This window comes from Anopheles merus, chromosome 2R, assembly GCF_017562075.2.
Source record: "Anopheles merus strain MAF chromosome 2R, AmerM5.1, whole genome shotgun sequence".
In the NCBI taxonomy this organism is placed as follows: Eukaryota; Metazoa; Arthropoda; class Insecta; order Diptera; family Culicidae; genus Anopheles; species Anopheles merus.
In genome coordinates, this window is record NC_054082.1 from 49,280,387 (window position 1) to 49,306,899 (window position 26,513).

A 26,513-nucleotide genomic window follows, 5' to 3' on the forward strand; every position below is an offset into this window, starting at 1 on the left:
TACAACTAAAGAAAGGCTCATCTATAGCATGTTTGTTGCAAAGTATCACACTTATTGTTGTTTCTTGCTACATCTTTTGCGTTTTGTTTTTCATATTGCTTTGATTTTTATTTTTTTTTTTTGCTGTTTTGATCGAATTCATTCCATCTTAAACTTTACAGCCTCTTTGAATAAAGATCATAGTATTATTCTTCTTCATTTTTGCAGGCAACGGAGGTTGTTCCGTCCCATCCATTAAAAGCGCTGGGAGACTTTGATTCTAAACTTTTCGCATTTGGTATCGCTGTTGAAACTGGTTCACAAAACGCATTCATTGGTAACGATCAAAAGGCAAATGATTCAATTATGTCAGCACCCAATTATAAAAGATTTATGCGAGTTGTATGGATTGTATTTGTTTTTTTATTGCTCCAATAATTCCTTCCAATTTCCCATGAAGTGAAGGTTAGTAACAAGTTTGTTTATTGATTTATTTATTAAGTAATAATTTGTTGGCTTCTAGGGTTATAAAAATGTGTTCTTATAAACTAGGGAAAAATATGGGATGAGAAATCACGAAGACGGGAGCGGAATTGGAAAACTGGGACGTTGAAATCGAATTGGTGATAGGAGTCGTTAAATGCAGAAAGAGCGCGCAAGAAAGGGTCTTTCTGACCATGATGAGTTTGGAGGGAAGGGATAAGGGGATAAGCGGAGGTCTGTCGCGAAGGCGACGTTAGGATACTTATATAGGAATCGAGGATAGGAGAGCATGAACCTCCAGGTCATTGGAAAAGAGGCAGGCAATAAAACATGACTGAATGTGTGAGTTACGCGTTCTTAATGACACGAGATCGACCAAACGCCATCGGATAGGATACGAAGAAATTCGATCCGATCGTCCAAGAAAACGACGGATAGCAAATTTTCGTTAAATTTGCTCGATCCTATCGATCAGTGTTAAGTTGGCACGCCACTAAACTATCAACGCATTCTCAAGTATCGGGCGGACTCACCTGCAGTACAAGGACTTTCAACACATAGGATCAGAAATTTCAGAGAACCTATGGCTGGAAATAGACGACCAGAGATCGTTGCGGTACCGCGAAAATCGCGTATAACTTGAGCTGTCAATTCTGTTATAAAAGCTGACGGATAGGCGAGATAATCGCGGTTCGTGTATGTAACTATCCGAGGTCTGGCAACGATTGAATGTGCCAAGAAGAAATATGTTTTATCAATTTGCGAATCAACTTATTTTTTTCACGTAGTTTATACAAAATAAAATACAAAACTTGTTTCTCTACACCTTTTTTCAAACAAATTCATAAGAAATAGTAAACACAATCGATTCGCGCTACCGCGAAAATCTCAGGAATACCGAAGTTATGTATCTATGCGAAACAGCAGGCGCGATCGGAGGCACGGAAGATTTGACAGCCTAATTGTTCTACAACTGTTATAAACAAGGCGCGAATTTCGCGGTACCGCGACGATCTCGGTTCGTCTATTTCCAGCCTATGAATAATGAGACCAAGAAACGAGAGTTTCTCGTCAATACACACTCCCAGATCTTTTGTGACAGTAACTCTATTGAGTTTAGTGCCACAAAGAATGTATTCATGCTCAATCTTATTGGACGAGCGACCATATGAAATAGCACAACATTTATCAGGATACAAAATAAGACTTTTGTAGTACACCAAACATTAAAACAATCGAGGTAATCCTGTAGAGGCACACAATCAGATGACAAAGACACTGGTAGGAAAATTTTGATGTCGTCAACGTAAATCAGACAACCATCAGAGGAAAAGAAAATTACACAATCATTGATAAATAGTAGGAAAAGTAGGGGATTAAGCACGCTGCCTTGGAGTACTCCAGATAAGGCGATTAAAGCAAAGGAAAAACTATTTTCATTTCTGACCTTATATGATATAAAGTAAAGGTATGACTCAAGCCAAGACAGAAGAGAATCGGTTTCGATTTTATCTAGTTTTGAAAGTAAACAAGCTAAGCAGATGGAGTCAAAAGCTGCTTTAAAGTCGGTATATAAAGTATCGACTTGATAGCCAAGCGCCATGTTGGTAAAGTTCGAGGATACAAGGCACATGCAGATACTGTCTTTGTTAGTATTTATCATACATTTAATATCGGTTCTCCTGAGCTTTTTCACATTGGTCGATTTATGATTGTAATATCGGATCACGAATCGAACAATACCCAGATATTCTTTTGATTTATTAACACGTAAACGTACTTACGGTATGATGCCTACGGCGATGGGGAGTACAAATATGTTCCAAATCGATTTGCGGTTCCCTACTATTCCGCAATCTTGATACGTGTGTGATTTGTATTCGCAATTTTGCCTGTAAAAATACCTGTCGCCACAAATCCTGCATTGTCGGCTAGGCTAGGTGTTACGTGCGGCAGGAGGCTGCTAACTATATTTTTGAAAATTTTCTGTCTAGGGAATTGCCGGTGTGAAAATCTTTGATATTTATGCTTATTATATATAATTGTTAATATGTTTAGCATTGTTATTATTATGAAATTCGAATACTTGCCGTTCATTTTGCTGAATCATTGCGCTGTATCTTTTTGGTGCGGCGATGATGCTACAATCCTCTGATAGTTGCTATAACGTAACCTGCTCAAGATCCTAGATTTTTGGTTGTTCTACACAGTGCAATGGCGCTGGCACTGGCTGGATTGGTGTTGGTCCCGGTTGCGACCAAGCATTTTACAAACAAGCATTTTGGATCACGATTTTTGCGTTCAAGAATTTTGCGACCAAGATTTGCGAACAAGAATTTTGCGAATTCGTTTTATATGACCATGATCTTTACAACCAAGCATTTTTGCTATTAAGAATATAAGATGCATAAATCTCATTTTTCAGTACTACTGCAAGTATTTATTAAGTGAAACATGTGTTTGAATTAATCATGAATTTTTCAAATAATAATTCACTTTGTATTTTCGATAAATACACTTGTGTAATTTGTCACCTTTGCGGTAACGATGTCAATTGTACAGAAGAACAAGGACCATAGTGATAAGATATCTAATTCTGAAGTTACCGCATAATATTTATAATATTTTAAATACATAATAGTGAGCCAACTAAACTACGCTGGAACACTTTAAATTTTATCGCTGAAACACTTCTATATACAGGGTGTTTGAGATAAATTTGACACCTGGCCTTTGGGTTTATATCTCAGGGTTAAGTTGCCGTATCGAAATGATTGATGTGTCATTCGATTGCTAAAAGTTGTGCGAACAAGTGTAAAAAATGTCTAGCTCCGTAAATATGTGGAACCCGTCCGAATCGTACAAGCGCGTAACGTGTGTTATGATAGTTCGTGCCGGCCATACGAATGCCGAAATTCGGAAGGCAGCGATGTGTTCGCTGAACACCGTAAAAACAATACGCGTACAGCTCGAGGAGTGTGGTGAAGACGTGGATAGTGTTATTGTTCGCAAACAGCATAGCAGGCGGTCGGATTGTGTGCGGACCGACGCGTTCCTGGCCGGATTGCAGCAGCGGGCGACGGCCGATCCCGGCGTTGGCATCCGGGCCCTGGCGCGAGACGTTGGCGTGGCCCCGAGCACCGTCAAGGTGGCGTTAAATGAGGACCTGCGGTACGCGTCGTACCGTGATGAAGCCGTGGATTGAGACGGTGGCCAATGGGCGGCCGTACGTTTGGCAGCTGGATTCTGAACCATGCCATACGGCCGTAAAAACACGCCAATGTCTCACTGCCAATTTCGACCGATACACCACCACCGACGTTTGGCCACCCAGCTCCCCTGACCTTAATCCTATGGATTACTTTGTGTGAGGCACAGTTGAGCGGGACACCAACAGGGCGTCCTGCAATACCAAAGCGGAGCTGGTGGCCAGAATAAAGGCCGTGTTTGCGGCCATCCCCAGAGACATGGTTGTCCGGGCTTGCGCATGGTTCCGGAAGCGGGTGCAGGCGGTCATCGACGTGGAGGAGGGGTACTTTGAATAAAAAATTCAGCAAACATGGTAAGCTAAACTTTGTAGAAAAAATTTAATTTTTTAATATTTAACATGAATTTGATAAAAATTCCTTTCCTATTCCCTCAGAAACCGTCAAATTTATCTCGAACACCCTGTATATATACACATACATAAATCTCAGATATACGAACAACTCAGTAGAGAGTGATGTGCTGAGTTCAAGATAACTTTTAACAAAGACATAATTGAAAATTATGCAAAACTCGACACATTTAAGGAAGATTCTCCCTCAAACACGTTTGAGATACGTACGCATTTAAATTCATTGTAATCGCCTTATCATGATTGGAAATTCTAGAGCAGTATTTTTCGCGAACCTTTATTATAATTGATTTGAATTCCAGCAATTGACAGATACATGCGATCAAAAAATTCGACACAAAAAACGTGGTAAAACTTGACACAGAAATAATGTAACCATATTTCATAGAACCTTTGCTTCAAAGAAATCGGTCTCTTAATAGTATTGGAATGACTGAGAGGAAAGATACTCCAAAGGTAAGGTAACATTTCCGTTCAATCAGATATAAGGCACCGGGTTTGAATACGTCTCATCCCCATTTCAATCACACTAAATAGCAATTAAGCCTTCACCTTCAACCCAAACAATCCTAACCAGAACGAGCTCTTTTTGTGATGTTATCCTTAGACGACCTTCGCTCGACCCGTATATCCGTATCATTTCGGTTACAAATTTATGACCAAACAAGCTAGCCGGTATCGTGCTGAAGGTGTTTTACTTTCCGCCTGAAATCGATTCCGCGTGTAAATGACAACGATCAAAAGGAATCGTAGGCGATGCCAACGAAAAAAGCACCATGCCCGCTGGATAATCCCATTTGGGTAAGATTTATTTCGTATTCCTATTACGATGCCCCCCCCCCCCCCCCATCCCCTCCCACCAGACGGAAAATCCTCCAACGGATCAAACAGCTTGTCCTCTCTGCCACTTCTTCACTGTCGTGACCGTATTCGTATCCACCACATCCATCTTCGGCTTCATCATATTTCTGAGTGCTATTCATCCTTGTTCTATCGGCCGTTAGCAGGCTCTTAGCTATACTGTTCGTAACTTGACAACGGATGGCACCATCATCGATCCATCAGACGCTTTCGGGGCTTCCATTCCGCTTTTTTTCTTCTTTGTTTCGTAGAATACCGAGGAATACGCTAGTTAGGGTTTGACTTTACCCATCAATCAATTGAATTTCATTTCAAAACCTTTAATTGGTTTGAAGCAATGCATTGCTTTGTTTTGATTATTGGTCGAAACTCACGGTGATTTAGCGAGATCAATGCTCCAGTACAACTGACCATCCGTTTTGCATCGTTTTGCCGACGGAAACGATCATACGCTCCGACGAAATTGGAAGCAACATCAAACCGGTTACATTGAGGGAAAACAAACTTCATCTACATCGTTCCCTTCGTCTGCGTTACTGGATCGCGTAGCCTACCTCAAGGGCAACCTCAATTCGTGGTCACACACGTTCTAAGAGATGTCGTTTACAGGGATGATGGGTACGCACGCCTCACGCAAGAATGTCAACCGAATGGACGATCAAATGAAAAAGTGGCACAACGAAGCATAAAAATCGTGATTTATCAATGAAAACTACGTCTATCACCATCCTACCCTACCGGTATAAAAAGAATTTTGCGAAGAAAACAATCACTTCCGGACGTTGTCATCCCACGATATTGACAAAAAAGTGAAAAACTCGACCCATTGCTGTTATCAACGCCATAGCGCACGATATTCGAAACGCTTCTAGACGCAAACTACCATTTCGAGCGCTCGAGATGATGATGATGATGCTTATGATGATTGAAATAAAAAAAGACGAAGTTGTCGTTAAGCTTCGAAGGTTCGGCTCGGTGGGCGATCCAAGAAAATTTAACCAGCATTCGGGAAAGAAAAACAAACAACGATACATCCCCTTGGGTGATGGCACGTCGAGGAACTAGGCTGCGCTTTCCCCTTGGCTAAGTTTTTCCTTTTTAGTCTTGTATTTTTATTGCTTTTATCATTCATACCGTTCGAGTATCACGTAGACTGTAACAGGACAAAGTACGCTCTGGGCTCGATCATTTTACTGACTGTTGGTGTTTTACTCCACTTGATGTTTAGTGGAACGGTGAGTCATGCAGTCGTGTGAACACTTTACGCTGTTCTGTTTCAGTTGTTTCCTTGCCCTGGCTGTAAAAATAATCGAGGTGAATATTATTTTCGTAAAAAAAACAAACATAACTGCTACGATAATGCAGAAGAGAAGCCAAGATAAATGACACATTATTTCTGACACTGATTTATATACACAATAAAATAACTGCATTTATCTGCAGACCAAAGTTTAAATTTGCTATTGAAATAACAAAAACTCTAAAGAAAACGAGTTCAATAAAGTAATTACGGCTTAAGAAAGGTATGGTATATTCGAGCAAAAGTGTTTTGCAGGCTTGAACATGAATTGAAATGAATGTAGGAAAAACAATTCTGTCCATGAGATGGTATGCTATAGACTACGACAAGATGACGTTAATGAGTTTCGTTCAGATTGAAACATCAAATCTTAATGTATTAATAATAAAAATCTTATAAAATAAAATAAAATAAAAATAAAAATAAAATATTTTTTTAATTTAAATAAGTTTCTATTACTTGGTGTACAGTATGTCAGACACCAGTTTGTAAGTAAACAATACGTTTTCTTTTAGTTTATTACTATACATAAACTTTTCAATTTATAATTAAAAGAATTTCATCAATTGGAATAATAAACTACAAACTACAAATTAAATATTATGTATAAAATATATTAAATTCAACTAATGTTTAATAGGGTACATTTATGGACGAAAATATTATTGTTTATGTTTTCTGTAATAACAAATGGTATCTTTTTAGCAGTTTACTTAAAAAGCAGCTAACATACACAGGTTTACTTTTAGGTTGATGTGAAAGACAAATTCTGTAATTTATTATTCACATTTCGCTTCAAGCGAAGTGATGTTTTTCATACAACTCATACAACAGATTGTAAGTAACAAATCAAAACTAAAAGGTTCTGAACAGCACATCTAATGCATTTGCTTCTAAAAAAATGTTTCATGGTGGTTTAGTTGCTGTTGAATCCTTGGTGTTAAGTGGCCGTGGAATTATAGGAATAGGTAAGACGAAACATGGAATAATAAAATATTATAAATTATCATGCTTTTTGCAAAAAATGTCGATGTAGTTTTAACGCAACAATTCTTAAACAAATTTATGCGTATTGATGCATCTGAACTTTGGTCGGGATAGATATGATACCAATTGAACCATTTACTTCAGCGAACTAACGGGAACGATAGGGTTTTGTTATTTTTTTTAAAGATTGATTTTGAACTAAATAAACCTGTAAATTTGATTACTAAAGTACAGCATTGTTCTTTTTGTAAGCTATGCTATAAATGAATAAATGAAGATATAAATGAAGATATGTGAAGATAGATATGGTACTGAAATCAAATACAAAGTACTAAATTCTACGTGGTAAACCAATGTCCTGATACCGAGAATAAGCACACATCCGGTGTTCTGCAGTAAAGTTGCCTTGTTATTTATGCTAGCCCTTGCTAGCTGGCTTTTTTGTTTGGTTCTCGCAATGTTAATATAAAATCTCGTTTTCTATTATTACCATACCAAACAACGTCATGAAAATGTTGCTCCGCTACTGGCATTCCTGCTATTTTCACTTCCATTCTTAGCTGCGAAAGGGAAAGATGCACAGCACTTACGCAGAAACGTAGGACCTGGTGAGTGTGAGAGTTTCTGTGTTAAAATCGTCCGTTGCATCGTGCCAAGTAAGGACATTGCCCGTACGACAAGAAAAAACTGCAATCTCCGCAAACGACTGCTTGCACATTTAATCGCATCGCATCAAATCGCACTCCAACGAGAGCACATGGATGTTCACGCTCGCGCCTCAGCCTCACGCCAATCCGGATCGGCCGGATGTGATGGAAAGTGGTTGCGGCCCGGTGGGCTGGGCCTTTTACAAAACCAAAGCACGCCACGGATTGCCTCTGATTTGGTTTTGCCTTTTTCTTCACCCCTCAAAGTAGAGATGAGTTTTCTAAACAAGTCTGCTCGTGGTGCCCGATCACGGAAAAATAGCATTCGATCGGGCGAGTTCCGCAGGATGTTTGGCACGCATTTTTCCGGTCCGCACCCATTTGATTCAGCCAGATCAACCCTATCTCGGGCAGGCCGGGAAAGGTGTAGTGGGAAAACAATTTCACTACGCACCAACTGTGCTTCGCCCGACCTGGCGTCTTTCAATCTTCCCATCAGCATCCGCAACAACCATTAGCCGTTGGCAAAGATTTGCCAGCTTTTGTAAGCGCTGCCCTGCCAGGGTGTATTGGTTGTATGCTCTTTCATTCCTCTCTTTCTCACACATTTTGTTCGTGTGGCCCCATTTAACGTTGGCCTGTTCGCGTGGATGCTGCACTGGACAAATGACCGACGGAACCGGTATCCCAAGGAAAAAAAGATATGAGCCAAGCTTGTTCTTCTGGCGTCCGGTGGGAGATTCGCGTGCCCTGACGCTACCGTGTCCTCAACGACGATTAACGGATGGGCTTATAAATGGGATATCTCCACCATGGGACACAGTTTTGTTGCGTCTTTGCCAAGTTCAAGATGTGCTGCAGTTGCCCGGGATCGAGTGAACCTGTGTACGATCGTGTTTGAGAGTGAAAAGTGCATTTCTGAACCGTGTCACCGTGTGAAGCGTAGAAACTGTGTCATAGTTGCTGTGCCCCTTATAAGACGCCTCAAGTGCATTGCTGATAGGAAAATGACGTACATTGTAAGGCTGGTGGTAGTGTGTATGCTGGTAGGACTTATCGATTCTAATCCGGCCGTTGATAGTGGCGATGTGGTCAACCATTTGGTGAGTGCTTCGGAACGGTGCAGTGTACGTGTGCTCTGTTTCTAATTTCGTTCTTGTATTCCTCTGGTTTCGCCGTTAAACAGGAACCCGAACATGGTACCCTGAGCAAGGCGGCACTCGAGGACAGCTTCATCCGCCGGCTCGGAGGCAAATGCACGCAGAAGGACAATAGCTCGTGTGTGATGTTGAAGCTGGTCACCTACATGAACCGGATGCTAAAAAAGTCCAGCATTAATCTCGGTGATAGCTTTGAGCTAATGAAAACCCGGTAAGAGTAGGTGAAATTACCAATAAACCTCTGGAATGGAAAAAAAAACCATTCATCAAATCTAATCAAATCAAATTACCATTAGTCGTGTCGTACAAAGCGGAATGTACGCGATGGTATATGATTGACAGCGTTAAAAACGAAGCTCTAAGGCTCGTATGTCAAATCAAATGCCACGTTTTGTTTGCCTTCCACTAAATAGATGTATCTCTTCCCGTAAGGCAATCGAACCTTTCAATAATCCCCGAAGGCTTGATGATATTGAGAGGTCACAAATCAAACATTTTCACACAAAAATAATTTTGTCTGTTTCCGTTTCTGTTGCTGACTTATGCAATCTGATTTAGTATAATGGAGGAATCCTGAGGGAATAATAATGGGTTCCTTAGGGAATGGAGCTAATGCGGTTCGCAAACATGACCAAATGGTTCAATTGTTGCCAAACCCAATCATCTTTCCACATCACTCGCACTCTTGACCTTTTTGCCTAGATTTCCGTTGCTTCTAGCGTGCACAGTGTTCCTCCACTGTAGAACCAAACACAAAAGGTTTTGTGGACAGGGTTCAGCATATCCTCTCGCTCTGACACGGCTTTCATTATGCCTTTCAATGGTAGTAGACTCATTGTGTGTCCTCTGGCGTGGAAGTTCCTACTTTTTGTGTCATACTATTAGAATCTACTAACAATGGCTGTTGGTTTTCTCTTGCCATTTCCAGGTCGGACGAACAGCTGTTGGACACGGACGCGGAGGAAATATCGGTCCTGGGCCGTGCGACCACCTCGGACGACCACAAGCTGAGCGTGATGGTGGCGGACAAAATCTGGCGCTTCATCCACAGCCGTAGCCTTCGGTGGCGAGCAACCAGGGCAACCGACGTGGTGGTAGCTTCCGGTGAGAGCGGCAAACTGAACCTGGGCGTTTCGCTGGATACGCGCCGCCTGTTCGAGGAGGGCCGCGGTCGCCTAAAGCAGTACGCGCCTATACTGGCCGCCGTCGTCATGAAGGCGGTGCTGATCGGTGCACTCGTACTGAAGGGTATTGCACTGCTCGTCGGCAAAGCGCTGCTCGTGTCCAAGCTGGCCCTGGTGCTTGCGAGCATACTCGGCATCAAGAAGCTGCTGCACAAGAAGTACGTCACCTACGAGGTGGTGGCTCACCCACCCGAACCACACCACCACGTCGACACGTACAGCTCTGGCTGGGCCCGGGCACTCGATGGCTTTGTCGAGTCGTTCTCGAACGAACTGAACCGTCGGCTCACAGTGGACGCCCACGACATGGCCTACCAGCAGCAGGCCCCAGCTCACCAACAAAAGCACTAAACCGTGGGTGCTCCTTTGTGTCTTATGTACCTACGTTCCAAACGCCCGTGTATTGCGGGAGAAATTCGAATAAATTATTTATTTTATCATTATCCGTTCGCTTCTGATCCTTTATCGAGAGCCAGTGGCCCCAAGCGGTGAGATATGCTTCGTTTTCGAAAAAGCTTACAGCGATTTGATGTTTATTTTTCCTCAAAGTTGAATTTCAACACAAACTCACCAATTAAAACTTCTATTGAACTTCAGCTTTTCTATAATACTACACCATAACCATAATCGGTCGCTACCGATGTGTATCACGTAAATGCCAGTTCTTACAATTTGTCTATGCTATTCCATGGAAAGGCTTAACAATAATGATATTCTTTTCTTTCTTTTTTCAATTTCATTTCATCCAGCATGAAACACTTTTATTGTTGGTCTGTCTTATCTAGCTTGACTATCATTTTCATATCATGGATTGTTTTCAACAGCCGCAAATTGATTCGAAGGAAAAACTTGTTCAGGCATGGATTAATCAACATCGATTGAACATTTGTTTGTGACTGTTACTGCCATTCGAGGTATTTGTTTTTCATAAGAGACGTGCCATTAATAACTTCAAGTAAACTGGTAAGTGGCAGAAGTAATTTCATTAGAATCGCTTAGTTACAATGCTATTTCCTTTTTTTCTGAAGATAACAAAATACAACCGTATAATACATCCCAATAAAGGATTGGCGTTCAACATTAAATCGTGTATTTGCATTTAAAAAATGTTGAAACCAAATAAAATCAGATATGCGAGTATGTATAAACTGTTCGGAAAGTTGATTTCACAACAAAAGCTTTCTACACATATCACATCTTATCCTATGGTAAATTCATCTCTAGTAAATGAACATTAATACATAAGAAACTTTGATTTGCCTTTGCGAGTTATGAATTATTAGTTTAAAGGCGTCTCTGCTGATATAACTTATCTTGAGTGATACGAACTAGCAAGTTGTGTTTTTTCCTATAGAAATTTGCACTGGCAAGCTAAAATGTCAAAAAATGCATGCAGCTCAACTCGTACAACTTAACAATATGCCCGTCATGGATTCAAGCACCAAATGGACCTGTGTATAGGGGACAGGACTGACTATCCTGCTATGAGTAAAGCATTAACAGCCCAAATCTGTTGATAAATTAATCGCAATACTTCAATCATTGATACCTCATTAAAATACTAACCAACTACCTATTTCGTAGATAACGTAAATATTAAAATTTCAAATGTAATATATGATGGAGTAACATTTGATTACTCTTAACTTAAGTACGTTCGAGTTTGCATTGAAAGGGAATTTATTTTGAAACAAAATTGGAACAACGCCGTTGTAGGTGTAAATCCAATTTCTTGCCCTTGACAAAAAAAACTAAATAGAGATAAGAGGTGCTTTGCGGAACTATGGAGCTTTATAACAAGCACTCGGTACTCTGTAGAACCTTATCGCTGGTTAACCTGATGCCTCAATGATCTCCTTACTGCTGCACAAGTTAAATGAATTAATTGAAGAAAGAATATTGAGTGAAGTGATTGAGACTGTTTCGTAAACGATGTGAGATTAAAGAGCTTTTAGAGCGTTAAAACAAATATGCACATGAAAAAAAAACAAATCGTGTTGTTTATTTCATTGATGACGCTTTCCTTGTAAATAAATCGCAAAGAAAAATGATCTCCGGCACTGTGCCACAAGGAAGCTACCTAAACGCTATTTAAAAGACCCACTTGGAACTTCGATGCTGTTTAACTACTGCAAAAGGCGAATTCAAGCAGCGATCTTTAGCGATCTCTGAGTCCAGACCCCGTCCACCCATAGACGCTTCCGACCAAAACTACAATAGTCTTTTTTTCTCTTGATGAGCTTAACTGGGCTCTTGCACTTGTAAAGTTTTGATTGGAACCCAATCTTCTGACCTGCACGTCCTAGAGAATGGTGTTCCCCAGGATGCCATTCTCTCCAGTACCATGCCCAGTAACATTAAATGTTTCATGTATGCTGATGATATAGTTCTTGTCTCAGCATCCAACAATAGAACCGAATCACGCACAACTTTACAAGAAGGAATCAATATAATTCATAAATGGTCACGTTGGACAGATTACACAATTTTACACTCCAAATCCAAAATACTTCAAATCTGCAATGGCAAATATCATACACTAAAACCCATAACATACAATAACTCAGTAATACCAAATACACGCACAGCCGATATCCTAAGAATGACTTTTGATCGTCACTTAACATTTAAAGCACACACTACACGGGTGAAAAGAGAAGCGAAGAACCGTATTAATCTTTTCAGAATGCATGGAACCGGTTAACATCACGCCTCCCGCCAAACACAACTTCAAATCATCAAAAGCTGGCTAATACCAAAACTACTCTATGGCATTGAAATAGTCTCCCGGCAACGGGAAAATTTCCAAACACAAATTGCAACACTCTACCATACCGCCATCTGCTGGAGCTTTCGTCACGAGCCTCATAGCATCACTTCTGTGTGAAAGCAGACCCCAACTAACAAAATCGACATGCGTTCTCATTCTACCCAGTAGATCAGTGAACCTGAGAGAGCGAGAAAGCATGTCGATTTTGTCGCTTGGGACTTCAACCTTTCGACCAGATCATAACCGACAAGATAGTAGCAGCTGCAGGACGAATGATGGAGAAAAAACGTCAAGACTGATGTCGTTATCTAAAGGGCAAACTCTGATTTCACCACGCTAACACAACAAACAATCCCCTCAGTCACCAAACTCACCCAAATCGGTAGTCGTCCCTGGTACTGCCGTCCACCACAAATAGACTGCACCATCAAAAATCAGCTTCGGGCTGGATGCAAAAGTCTCATTTCCAACCGTCATTTCGCTGAACTCGTTCAGTAAAAATATTATAACCACCATCTCGTATTCACTGACGGATCAGTACAAAATGGTTCCACTGGCTGTGGAATCTACTCCAGCATCGACAATAGTGCCATCCGGCTACCAGACCTCTATCTTCACTGCAGAAACAATAGCCTTGGCTATTGCTGCTGATGACAGTCTACATAGAGACAAACTTTACGTGATCTTCTCCGACAGTGCAAGTGTTCTTCAAGCACTTGAATCTGGAACCACCCGCGACCCGAACATCCAACAACTCTGCAATATACCAAATACATCCCAAGTCATATTTTGCTGGATTCCTGGTCACACAGGTATCCAGGGAAACGAAATAACAGACCGACTAGTCAACGCAGGACATAATAACTCGGCCTGCTGCCATAACACTCTTCCAGACCGTGACTTCATCCGCCTTATCAAAACCATCATCGCCAATAGCTGGAATGGCTATTGGGTTAGCAGCGGTAGCTCTTTCCTGAGAACCATCAAGATCACAACACCACCATGGAAAGACCATCCATCACACCAAGACCAGAGAATCCTACAGCATCGACACCATCCTCTCACTAGACAGCGATTGCCAGCGTAAACTTTTACAATTCCTTCGTATCACTATCCTTTATAAACAACTCTAACCAAAACCATTTTTGTAACAGACACTTTTTTTAATAAAATCAATAGATAACCGAGACGTCCCGGTATAAGGTAAATTACAAGCCACAAATGGCTTGCAAAGAATGATAGTTTTCGAGAATGATAGTTGATATGATAGCTAAGAATGATAGTTTGAAAAGAGGCGAATGATGCCAACCGGCTCAAAGTCTCTATTAAAATAAAGAAATTAGCTGCTTAAGCAAATTTGGCTATTTGGGAGGTTTCGTCAGATATTGTTAGATAAATCATCGGTATTGCACAATAGAACTGTCTACTAATAAACCCATTTTACTGCCCACAGCATTGCACAACCGACAATATATAGTATTTAAAAGTGCTGCAAGCACAAGACGTTATAGGCAATACAGTGATTTCAAACAAAGTGAGTGTTGGTAGTCTTAGCGATAGTGTCGTTCTACACACATGTAGAACCAACACCAACCATTTAGAAATAGAATAATAGTACCCTCACCTACCCATACCAAAAATTAGACTATTACAAAAAGCCTCCAAATAGTTTGTTTTATTTATCGAAAAAAAGTTTATATTTGCATCAAACCAAATTAAGAAAAAAGATTGTACCGCACTAGAATCCTCTTAAAACGACACCCAATTAAAATACTCAATCCATCCATAAAATACCAATTACGTGCCGTTCGAAATATTTGCTCGTTTAACCAAAGAGCACGAGATGGACCCAAGTGCACTAATAAGATCCAATCACTTCTCCTAATGCATCGCCTCGAAAGCAGGTGCTCGAAACGCTATCGGAACAATTTTCCTCACCGTTGCGGTTCGTAGATGCAATTTTACGAGTCGTTTACCATGGAACACCCACCGTTCGGCGGCCAAGAAAAGGGAGTTTTGCGCGATAATAGCTACCAGACAGAACACGCACCGATAAGAAAGCGAACAAAGAAAACGGAAGAAAAATAAGCGCCGATTTGCATTCCACTGCCCTAGTCTAGTGACCAGCGTCCATGGTGCGGCCACTATTTCCCTAACCATGCATCATTAGGGCGCCACACGACTGCACGGAACGAGTGCAGTGCAGTTTCGATGCAACGGTCCGATAAATCCCGCTCCGTTCACGAATTGGGTCAGTCTGTCAGGCGAACAAACATCGGTCTCAGTTTCTTCAAAGCCCGTTTTAAAGTGCATATGATTCGTCTTCTTTCAAGCGGCACAATGTAGTGAAATTAAGGAAAACAGACTCAATTTGGATACGATTTTTTCCGTCACAAGTAATAAATAAATAAATAAATATGCTTTATTTCGGGATGCTTGGGGAATGGGGCAGGGAGGGAGGAGCTGGGGCGGGAGTTCAGGTTGGGGGGACAATTTTGGCAACAGTTTACAGGTTCGTCAGGCTTGTGCTGTCTTCGGCGCGATCACCACCCGGCCGGGGGGTGGCGACCGGGAGACATCGTGGGGGAAACAAATAATACAACAGACACCACACAGGGCGGCAGGACGATCTCCCTCCCTGTGCGCGATCTTCGATGCCGCAACCGTTGCATCGTTCTCGAGTGTCGGATGCCGTTTTTGCATTGTAGTTCAGCGAGCGTATGCTAGTATTAGATGCTGTGGCTGGATAGATGCTCCTATCTGAAGTACTTGGCGGCCTGGGGCTGCGCGTAGACGTCTTGTCGCTTAATCTTGCTTCCGGCGCCGAAATGGTGACGCTCACTGCCGCCGGCAACCGCCACGGGCTGGGCCGCCGAGCTGCTCGACTTGTCGGTCGCGGTAGAGGCGGCTGCATCGACGACGGCGGCATTCACATTGCTGGCAGCACCGAGACCACCTTCGGCGGCGTGCAGGGCCGACGGTCCGTCGTGGTGTCCGAGATGGCCGCCCAGTCCCATCGAGTACATGTCGTTGCTAGCACCGCCGAACCCGTGGTGGAAGTCCATACCGTACGGCATCATGAACGGTTCCGGATGGTCGAAGTACGGTGCTGGCATGACACTGTGGAGGAAAGGCTTATGAGTCAGCACCCGCCAAACAATGCGTCGTCTCAGCGCGACTACTTACGCGACCGGCTCCATGAGCTTCTTGAACGTCATCATCGCTACGACAATTAGGGCAATTTTAGCGACCAAAAAGGCCTTAATCGCAAGCAGCTTCACGCCGGCGATGGCAAGCGCATACCAGCCGATCTGGCTGAAGACCAGGAACGCGGGCACAAAGAAGCGCATGTGCTTGCGGGTGCGTCCGCGGGCTCCTGCAAAACCAAACCAATCAAAGGGGAATAGTGGCTAGAATCATTCGGTGTCGATTCTAGCGGGCTTCGAATCTGACCACCTACCGTCTTCCTTTTTGAGCAGCGACACCTCGACGTAGTTCGGATAGTCGGCAGAACGCTCGACGTTGAGCACGGTCGGTCCAACCGGCACCTGCAGCGCGTTGGAGCTGAGGAAGTCCAGCGACGATCGTCCCTCACCGTCCACCGGGACGTGCTCGACGGGCTGAACGCTGAACACGCCGAAGTCGATCGAGCGACGGGACTGCAGCTTTTGCATCACATCCTTCGCCAGACCGGCCACACAGTTCACATCGTTGGCGCAGTCCCAGCTCAACCGGCTGGCCAGACTCGTGTCCTTCTGCGGCACACTCGCACCCTGCACGGCGACCACGCAGATCACCAGGATCGACACTACCTTCTTGAGTGACATGTTTTTGCTATCAGGTCGATCGACACGCTAGAACTGCACTACCACACAGAACAAGGAGCAGGCGGATCGCGACGGTCTGTATCCTTCGAAGGAGTTTGCTGAAGCTCCTGGAATCCTTGCACTACGTCACACTCTCCACCGCTGCTGCTGCTGCTGCTACTGCTTTGCCACACACTCAATTTCACGGACACACGGACTAGACGCTCATCTGCGGTGCTGGTGCTCTGTGCCGATGTTATCACTAAACACTAAGAAGCCATAAAATGATAGATTTTGCGAGAATACAACGAGTTTTATCCACTTCACACACTGGTGAGCAGCCATCCCCACCACCGGCCGTTGCCAGTGTTTTGGAAAACTGGCCTCCCCACCCCAGACAGGTGAAAGAAAAGCACCTGAACCAAACACCCACCTCGCAAAGCCATTGGCAGGAGAAAAGGAAAATTCTCTCTGCTACATTCCTCTTCGTTCCTCGCGCACCGAACCAAACATCACATTTTCCAATTGGATTAATTAACAAGCGCACGGACACGCGAGCTTGCACCACCGTTACTGCAGACTGGCCGCGCATCCTTGCACTGCCAGAGCGAGAAAAAGAGTGTGTGGCATGGGGGGTAGGGGGGACGGTGGTCACACAACTGAACGATAAGGGTAGACGCGATCAGGGGATGTAGATGCTACCACACTGCACGTAGCCGCTGGATGGAGGAAAGTATGCCAGCGGTGCACCGGCCCCGAAACGGCACGATCAGCCCCCACACACACCTACACTGTATGATGGTTGTGGGTGTGGAGGGGAGGAGCTGTTTTGAGTGATGTGTGCTGCTGGCAGGATGTACCTGAGGGCCGAAACACTGAGGGAAAAACTGTTCAGGGGTGGCGGGAAGGGGATGTTTGTGTGTAGATTTAAAATTTTTCACTTTTCATTCGACAATACCATCACCCGCCCGTCACACTAACTGTTTGCATATACGAGGGCTAACAGCTGCACGCGGTTACTAGCAAACGGCGCATCTTCTGTGTAACGGCTTGTTGCGTGGTCGCGCCGCATGACTGGAGGGAAAAGTTTTGCCAACCACCTCTTTCCATTTCCCATACCGCCATGGCTGTGCCCCGGGTTGGCCAAATGCGTGGCAAGAATGTGCAACACATCCGATGCGCGGGTGCCAGAGCTATCGTTAATTTGAATGCGCATCGACGCTGACTGGTGCGATGTATCGTTAGGCATGATTTTTTCACTTTCCATCAGCACCGTGTTGACGCAGATGATAGATGAGTTTACATAAGTCTTGATAAAGTTGGGCTAAGCGTCACGGATGCAGTGCAGATGTTTTTTGATATGCATATGCGCCTCGTTGCGTTTGACGATGCCAATTGCGATTGTCATATGCACTTTAATCGACAACAACATCGAAATGAATGTGGCAAATTGATGGAAATGAATCTCGTACGATAAGCAGACCCATCGTAGCGCTGGAATACCATTTGTGATCGTAATGGAATAAAAAGATTTGTTCTAGGTCATATAATTTATTGCAATTCGTAACCCTTAAGACAACATGCAAACGTGTTGATTATACTCACCTGAATCTAGAAACATACAGATAATGGAGTCGAGGAAGCCTAAAGATGTCTCACTGAGGTACTTCAGCTACGATCTAAGAAGCGCTATGTACAGCGTCTGCATGCATATAAAATCGCTTAGCTCGTGCGTCATGTTGACAGACAATTTAAACATCAGGACATTTCAACTCAGCCAAGGTGGTCTTCGGGCTCTCAAATTTTCCACTAGTTTTTTGCATTATCCGCATACAACAGGAAAATTTATTGAGAAAGTACTATAGACCATAACGAAATAGCAAAAGAGAAATGTAGAAAGGTCATGAAGAGTAAATAAGTTCAAGAATCGGATCTGAGAACCAGCTTATTTTATTCGTCATATTTCATCTGAATATATTTTTCTATATTCAGAAGGAACAATTTTGCCGTATTGCTTGGAATAAAAATTTGAATGAATAAATAAGTAACAGTTCAGCCTACAAGCAGTACTGATTATCCTAACACCAATCAGTCACATATAGATAAGCATATGACTAAGGCAGTCTTTGAAATGAAATATTTATTAAAGTTATGGATAATTGTCATGCCAAAACGAACATGGCTTTGAGAAAATTGCATTATTCAGACAAGAAATCTTCCAACTGTTAACATCAGCAATAATAAGTCTACCTTTAAGAAATGACATTTTTATAAGTTTTCGGAGACTTTCATAAATAAACGCTACAACTTTTTGTCGTATAAAAAGCGCATTAAAAAACAGACCGAAAAAAAAATTGATTTTAAAAACAGCATAAGGTTAAGACTAAGCTATTCGATATAACATGTCTTACACAACCACATCACCAATCCAACCAAATTAAGACTAACTCAAACCATTCAACATCCAACCTGCATCAATGTATGAGCTCTTCTATGTTTCTTTTGTTTGATATAACGTCCTACGCCAATATGGTGGCTTATACAGACTTATGCAGTATCACGAAACTTATGCAGTACCACGCAGGCAGTTAAGTCCTTGCTACTGGAGAACGGTCCATTCTAGGCTTCAACTCATGACGGGCATGCTATTGAGCCGTACAAGTTGACGACTGTACCACAAAACCGTCCGTTAATTACGTACTTTACCCCGAATGAAATTATAACTTGTACTATGAAATATAAAATGTTTACAAACTGTTCCTACTATTAAGTAATTAGGCCACCTCGCTCGGCCAATTACTTCCACAATAAACAATACAATACTATCCTCCATAAATCTAGATATTCCAAGTCGTCCCCTCTGCTCTCACCTCCTGTGCAAATTTCAACATATTTATTTATTTATTTATTTATTTTTTTATTTTATTTTATTAATTGCTCGGCCACGTTGGGTTACAGCAATAGTGCTTACTGACTATAGTATACAATTATTCACGAAGGAGTTGGAAGGAGTTTATGGTACGGAAAAGGAGCGAAGACGGGATCGGTAGACAGGATAGGATATGTTGAAATCGAACAGATCAGAAGTACTATTAAAAGACGACATAGCTCTTACAAAAGGCTCATTGCGAGCAAAACGTGTACGACATATAGGTAACTGGAGACGAAAACGATAACGTAAGGTGCGACAAGGTGCATACAAATGTAAGCGCGACAGAAGTGAAGGAGTATCAATCGTATTGAGCAATATGCCAGCGACGAAAGAAGCCTGAGCGACCAAGAGGCGGTGCTCCAACTTGGGAAGGCGTGATAGTATGCATCTATCGTCATACGAAGGAAGCGGAATAGAGTGATGACCCAGCGACCTACGAAATACGATCCTTTTAAAACGTCTCTGGATCCTCTCAATCCTTTGGAGCAGAGATAGTTGGACAGGAGACCAGATGACAGAGGCATATTCTAGTACGGAACGGACCCAACAACAATAAAGGGACTTAAGACAAAAAGGATCACGAATTTCAGTGGACATGCGACAAATATAACCAAGACTTTTGTTGGCCTTGTTGATGACATAGTCCGTGTACTCCTTGAAAGAAAGACTCGGATCAAAGAGGATATATTATTGCGTACGGTCAAAACAATCCATTTCGTTGTGCAATGAAATCCTTTAAAATATTTACTAATTAACTTGACTGTAACATCTTTATATTTGTGTGTCGGTTCCGACTTGTGAATAACTCCTTGTAATCCTCTGTGTTGCAGCGTTGGAAGCAGGTTCTTTCTTTCACCAGGTAATTTATAAAAAAAAAACAAACAAACTAACCAACGTTCTTTAGGCGGACTTAGTTTTTACTTTTATTTAGACGCTAAAAAATCACTAGTTCCTATCCGGGTTCAGTGAAAGAGTGTACCTTATCGGGAGATTTCGGGCATTCAGGAGTAATCGGCATGATCAATCCGTGATCCTTCCCACACTACACCATTTATGTAGCACCGTTTGCAGCTTAACGAAAACGCCTCACTACACGTACTAATCGAACGTTTATTTTACTTAACACTCTGTGTTGTATTTCTAAGCCATAAGCAGTATAAAAGATTCGCTTTAAGCTGGCGGAGCTGGCATTTTAAATTTAGTAAATGGCGGACATCTTATATAATAAATAAACAAACAAATAAAGCTTTTATCAAAACCGACATGGTTCGTATTCTAGTCTAAATGATACAATATGTTTGGAAAATGTAAATTAAAAAGATAGTACTAAACTACCCCTCCTAAAGGACAACGCACTGGATTCAACAAACTCCTTGAAGTGGATCAATTTCTATTGAGTAGGCGGATTATTCAATTAAGCAATACTAGTTAGTCTAGCAAACCTTTTCAAGGTTACTATATTTAAGGCTGGTTACGCAATACGGCAAAGCCGTCCCTCTTGAATAAAAAGAGGAAGAAAATCTAGCCTTGTGTTATTTATTTAATCCATTTAATCCATTTATTTCATTCACAGTCTGCCTTTAAGGTTTAACTGAGTATCTTAGTTGTACTTGAATCTTAGTTTAACTTAAATATAACTACAATGATGTAGAGAAGTATGAAAAAAAGTATGATGAGAAAAAAATCCTAAACTTAGAGAGAAATAAAGATAATATAGAAGGAGGTATGAAAAGAAATCAGGAAGATGATTGAAAGGAAAGGGTACGAGAGCGGAAAGCATTTTACGAAGAGTTAAAGTCAAAGAGATAAGGATTATCATGATTATTATTATTTATTGCTATATATATATTATTATTATTATTATATTTTAATATTTCATTGTTATTAAAGTCCTCTCCGTTTTAAGTTCGTAGGCTGAAATTTCAGCCTGTCAGCTATTTGCATTGTATAGCAGTTTTCGAGCAGCTATCTAAGTAGGTATAGTATACAGATAGGCTTATCCCAAGGTGTATGTATTTAGAAGGTTGATTTATATTGCTTCTGCTTCTGGATGAAGATTTTAAGAGTGTTTTAAAGCATTTGTCAAGCTTCCAGAAAGCTTGTTTGAGCAAAAGTTTTCATCAGTCCTTTGAAAGTGATGTTCAAATTTTTGTTATAAAACATGCTATGCGACCACCTGGACGTACTTCTTCTTCTATTTGGCGTTAAGTCCTACGCGGATATGCCGGCCTATATAGGCTTTCGAGACTTTATTCATTACCATTACGTAACGGGATAGTCAAATCTTGGGGGGATAAGAATAAGGGGAGACGGTCCATTCTGGGCTTGAACGCATGACGGACATGTTATTGAGTTGTTCGGGTCAACGGGACCGCCCCCTGGACGTTCATACACTTTGATTCCACTACCATCGAGTTACCGAAGTGGGTTAACCATCGTTAAATACTATTTAGGAAGTGGTAAAGAGTAGTAAAACAAGAGGGGGCTTGGAAGCGGGAACGGAAGAAACATAAAGACCAAATAAAGTCGAAATGGTCGGAATCTGTTTTAGACTATCGCAGGCAGTTTGGCAAGGGATCATTATGACAATACAAGCTTCGACGAGTGAGGATGGATGGATATCAACCAAGCATATAAAAATACAAAAGGCTATTATTATTGAACAATTATTATTTATTTATTATTCAGAAATAACGGCTTCGGCTGTATTGCTTGAACAATTACTATATTGTGATTGAAAAAAATTAATAAAATTCAATCACTCCGGTCAATACGAACAGTTGTACGGTTACAACTTCAATAAATTAAAACCGACGTTGCGCCTCGTTAGGATGTTTCAGAAAAGTGTCATACCCTTACATTTTCACAATATCGAGATAATCAGAACAAAGCTACATTATAGCGCTATGTAACACTCAATAACGTTGATATTGTTACACAAGAGAAGGCTAAATTTGACATGCGTTCCGAATCAGCTTTCGACTATTCATTCCATTTTCTATGCCATAGGGGAATACTATCGGTCAAAGACTTACACGTTCGACCCAAAAATTCCTATATTTGTAACAAATGTTCAATGACGATGGACGGTCCATTGACTATTTGCTACATGTCCATCCTATCAGCAGAATAGTGTTTTGTTAAAGGCTTCAACATATGTTCGTTTACTTGGAATATTAGGGCAATTGACAGTAATAACTCTTATGAAACTACGAACACATTGCATACGCAACGGATACTTGAAGAGCAGTACTTCATTCAAGTAGCACGTTCAGCAATAATGAAGCTCTACAATGCTATTTTAATTTGAATTTCATCATCATGTTTCGCGCCTGCAACGGCTGCTATATCCAGCGCGTTGAAATGTTTCATGGAAGCATGCAGCGATGAGCATTGATGAAATATCCCAAGGTATTTTGATTTCAAATAAAAACGTGATTTTTCCAAACTGTATCAGTACAACGGTTATTATATACATAAATTTAATACCAAACATTAATAAAACTCGCTTATTTCCAACCGATTTTTAACCAATAATAATATAAAACGCTTGTTTCCAAACGCATGGACAGAAACAAGTGATTTTAAATAGCACATTTTTATGCAAAACATTATCATATTTATTATCATTAGTTTTATTTTCGAAACAAATATGTCAGGAAATACGACGAAAAACTATGCAAATCGTAAAATTTTATTATAAATTCATAAATTATAATATTACATTCAAAATAGTGCAGGAATGGAGTCGTCTTTCATGTGTTATCGAATGCTTAATATTGTGATCAAAATTATGCGAATTATCATCAAAATCAGTCATCAAAACTCTCTGCCGATTCCTAAAGAAACCACAACATCCATACCCACTTTTAGTAAGTGTGGCTTATAGCACAATACGTATTTAAAACATAAAACCATAATCTGTTTATCATGATATACGAATTTAATTGTATTATTTATAAAAAAAATATTGTGTTAAAATAACAATTCATTTTTTAATTAGATACAACAGATGGATATGAACATAAGATATTGAACATTGCATATGATAGATAAATTCTAATGAATAAATAACCAAAACCAAAGAATGGAGTGATGAGGTAGAGTCTTGATTGATTATCAAAATAGATACATATGGACTTTAGATATTATTCCTAACAAGTTTATCTATAAAATAACAAAATAACGCTATGATGAAATCGTCTCTTGGACTACAGCGCCTACCACAACTATATGGACAGTCGTTTTTCGCGATTTGTGGAAAATCATAAGAGATAGATAAAAACAGTGAATGTATGAGTTGTACAGAATGCTATTTTACATCGTATTCGTATTTTTTTTCAATTTTGTTTAACACGTTTTTCACGTTATGACGAAAAAACAAATTTATGGTCGTACCATAACTAGAAAGACACTTCGAAAAATAGGTTTTATGTGCTAACTAAAAACGTTTGCTCCTGTTACATACATAGTTGAGGAATGTAATCCTAGCCCGATATTTTTTTCCTCCCACCACCCACTTCACCATTGATGTTCTCTTAGACCGCTACAAAGTCGCCGGTAGGCGTCTGTTTGTAGAGTTAAGTCGTGCATTCGTTAAGTAGTTTATGAGCCTAAATAAGGACTGGCTGAATTAGTAATCTGGTATTTACATGTATTAGATAAGTATTAGTAATACCGGTAAGAATATGTGCAAAGAGTAAGGCCCATTGCAATTGAATATCGTGTTCGTCCGCACTTTCTCCAATTCATTTACAAGCGCCTTTGTAGCGGTCTAAGAGAACATCGATGGTGAAGTGGGTGGTGGGAGGAAAAAAATATTTGGCTAGGATTACATTCCTCAACTATGTATGTAACAGTAGCAAATATTTAGACTCTGCTAAAAAATCGTTGTTGAGCTTTTTGTGTTGCTTTTGTTTGATCGGATCAGTTTTGAACCGTTGTTCACAAAATTGATAAGGTTCTCATGACAGTTTCCAAATAATTTTTGAAAATCTATTTGCATACTTTGGTTTGCATTTTGAAAATAATGATTACAGGCGAAAAAACCTTGAAATAATTTATAAAATCACTTTTTAAAAATCTTCCAAAAATATATTTGTTTACAAATTTTCTATAATATGTTATTTATATTTTTGAACGATTTTTAAATGCGTTAGTTAGCACATAAAACCTGTTTTTCGAAGTGTCTTTATATCTATGGTACGACCATAAATTTGTTTATTCATCATAAGTCGTGTCGTGACTAAAACACTGAATAGTGCTATACTTATTTTTTTACATTTTTAATAAACGCAAGGGTAATAGAGACATTGATCAATTAAAACGACGTTTGAAATTGCGGCACAACGCGTGTTATATAATCAACAACAAATATTATTACTACACTTTCTCATATTCTCATAGCTTCTTGAAACCCAAACTTACAATTAATACAACAAACGGTAAAGTGATTACTGAACGGTTTGCAGCAGCACTGCATTTTGCTCAACTTTATTATTTAGTCTCCTTTGGATTTGCCCGTATTCGGTTTGGCGCTACACATGTAGTAATAAGTTAATGCAGGACAAATAAATATTTTAAATAAGTGGTAGTCTAATGGATGCACATTCATTGGACGAACTGTGCCCAGCCGCTGTAAGCCATCTGGCTAGCTAAGGTTTCTTCCTCAGTCGAACGGCGCTTGCGAGCGCCACCATCGTGTCCGTGATGATCTTCCGAGTGCACCTCGAAATGCTCATCGTTGTGTCGTCCTTTGTGGTCACCGTGCTCGGTAAGCTTCTTCAGTCCCAGGATGGCGGACAGCAGCAGTGCAATCATCGAGACGCCGAGCGCCTTCAGTGCCAGCAGTCCGACGCCACCGAATCCGAGGGCCGCCAGCAGCTTGCCCATCATTAGTCCCATCATCATGATAGCTCCCAGGCCACCCTTATCCTTCTTACGGGCCTCCGCGACATCGGCAATCACCTCCTGATCCATCGCACCGAACGTGGTCCGGATTGCTTCCTGAATGTCACCCCGCTGCACCATCTGTCCGAAGTTCACCTTCAGCTCATGGCTCTGGAGGTAGCGAGCAAAGCGCCCAAACAAAGTGCGATCCTCATCCGTCACCTCGTTTAGCGATCGTTCCCTTTCCTCGACATCGCCTGCCGCCACAATTTCCACACCTGGGAAGAGCTTCAGCACATCGTCCGTCTTGCCCGTGCGTGCCAGTCGTCGTACGAGGTTGCGCACAATTTTGGCTCCGTGACAGGACAGGCCACCGTCAGGTCCACCGCACTCCTTTGCACTTTGTGCCGATCCGCAGGCTAGCACGCACCCGACCAACACTACGGCACCGATAAACACTTTCATTTCAAAAAAATTTTTTTCTTCACGATCACACCAAAACTACTCCAAAGCGATAAATCACAGCGACTGTAAGTTCTTCGCAACAAAACGCTGCATAAAATCTGACACACACGGTCTGGCTGCAGACTGGAGCAATTGGGATGCTGAAGTCGATGAAGATCTTCTACCGGGAACGGCTGAACAGCGACTGATGTTTGGCTGCAATTGCGCAAGTTGCTTTTATACAACTAAATCTACCTGTCCAGACAGACCCAGCGCTAGAATGGCCATGGCCGTGATCGAGTGGATCGTTTCCACCTGCTCCGGGAACTACTTACCCCTCCCTATGCCTTTCCCGGCGGAGAAATGGTGTTCAGGTTCAGCCAGCTCAATTCGGTTTCGCAGCCACGGGAGCTATGGCGCGTAATAAGATCAGTCATACGATCAACCGCAGA

The 26,513-nt window shown here is 41.4% G+C and overlaps 3 protein-coding genes across 3 annotated transcripts; 1 reads left to right on the forward strand and 2 right to left on the reverse strand.

Moving 5' to 3' along the window:
* Window positions 1–8,714: 8,714 nt before the first annotated feature.
* Window positions 8,715–10,633, forward strand: LOC121589473. The gene is made up of 3 exons (XM_041908416.1): window positions 8,715–8,979; window positions 9,063–9,247; window positions 9,965–10,633. The coding sequence occupies exons 1-3, from the start codon at window positions 8,884–8,886 to the stop codon at window positions 10,569–10,571; spliced, it is 888 nt and encodes a 295-aa protein (XP_041764350.1). The 5' UTR covers window positions 8,715–8,883; the 3' UTR covers window positions 10,572–10,633.
* Window positions 10,634–15,366: 4,733 nt separating this feature from the next.
* LOC121589299 lies at window positions 15,367–17,065 on the reverse strand. Its single transcript, XM_041908080.1, has 3 exons — window positions 16,451–17,065; window positions 16,177–16,366; window positions 15,367–16,110 (listed from the first exon to the last, which is right to left on the reverse strand). The coding sequence occupies exons 1-3, from the start codon at window positions 16,815–16,817 to the stop codon at window positions 15,747–15,749; spliced, it is 921 nt and encodes a 306-aa protein (XP_041764014.1). The 5' UTR covers window positions 16,818–17,065; the 3' UTR covers window positions 15,367–15,746.
* Window positions 17,066–25,191: 8,126 nt separating this feature from the next.
* On the reverse strand, window positions 25,192–26,258 carry LOC121588700. Its single transcript, XM_041906974.1, has one exon. It carries the CDS (start codon window positions 26,080–26,082, stop codon window positions 25,339–25,341), a length of 744 nt encoding a protein of 247 aa, XP_041762908.1. The 5' UTR covers window positions 26,083–26,258; the 3' UTR covers window positions 25,192–25,338.
* Window positions 26,259–26,513: the final 255 nt, after the last annotated feature.

Excerpts from the sequence above, each read along its gene's own strand:
- LOC121589473 (XM_041908416.1), top strand. The coding sequence starts at position 8,884 with ATGACGTACATTGTAAGGCTGGTGGTAGTGTGTATGCTGGTAGGACTT. Across the intron at positions 8,980-9,062 it reads GCGATGTGGTCAACCATTTG|GAACCCGAACATGGTACCCT; the intron begins GTGAGTGCTTCG and ends GCCGTTAAACAG. Across the intron at positions 9,248-9,964 it reads TTTGAGCTAATGAAAACCCG|GTCGGACGAACAGCTGTTGG; the intron begins GTAAGAGTAGGT and ends TGCCATTTCCAG.
- LOC121589299 (XM_041908080.1), bottom strand. The coding sequence starts at position 16,817 with ATGTCACTCAAGAAGGTAGTGTCGATCCTGGTGATCTGCGTGGTCGCC. Across the intron at positions 16,367-16,450 it reads GCTGCTCAAAAAGGAAGACG|GAGCCCGCGGACGCACCCGC; the intron begins GTAGGTGGTCAG and ends TTGGTTTTGCAG. Across the intron at positions 16,111-16,176 it reads AAGCTCATGGAGCCGGTCGC|TGTCATGCCAGCACCGTACT; the intron begins GTAAGTAGTCGC and ends TTTCCTCCACAG.
- LOC121588700 (XM_041906974.1), bottom strand. The coding sequence starts at position 26,082 with ATGAAAGTGTTTATCGGTGCCGTAGTGTTGGTCGGGTGCGTGCTAGCC.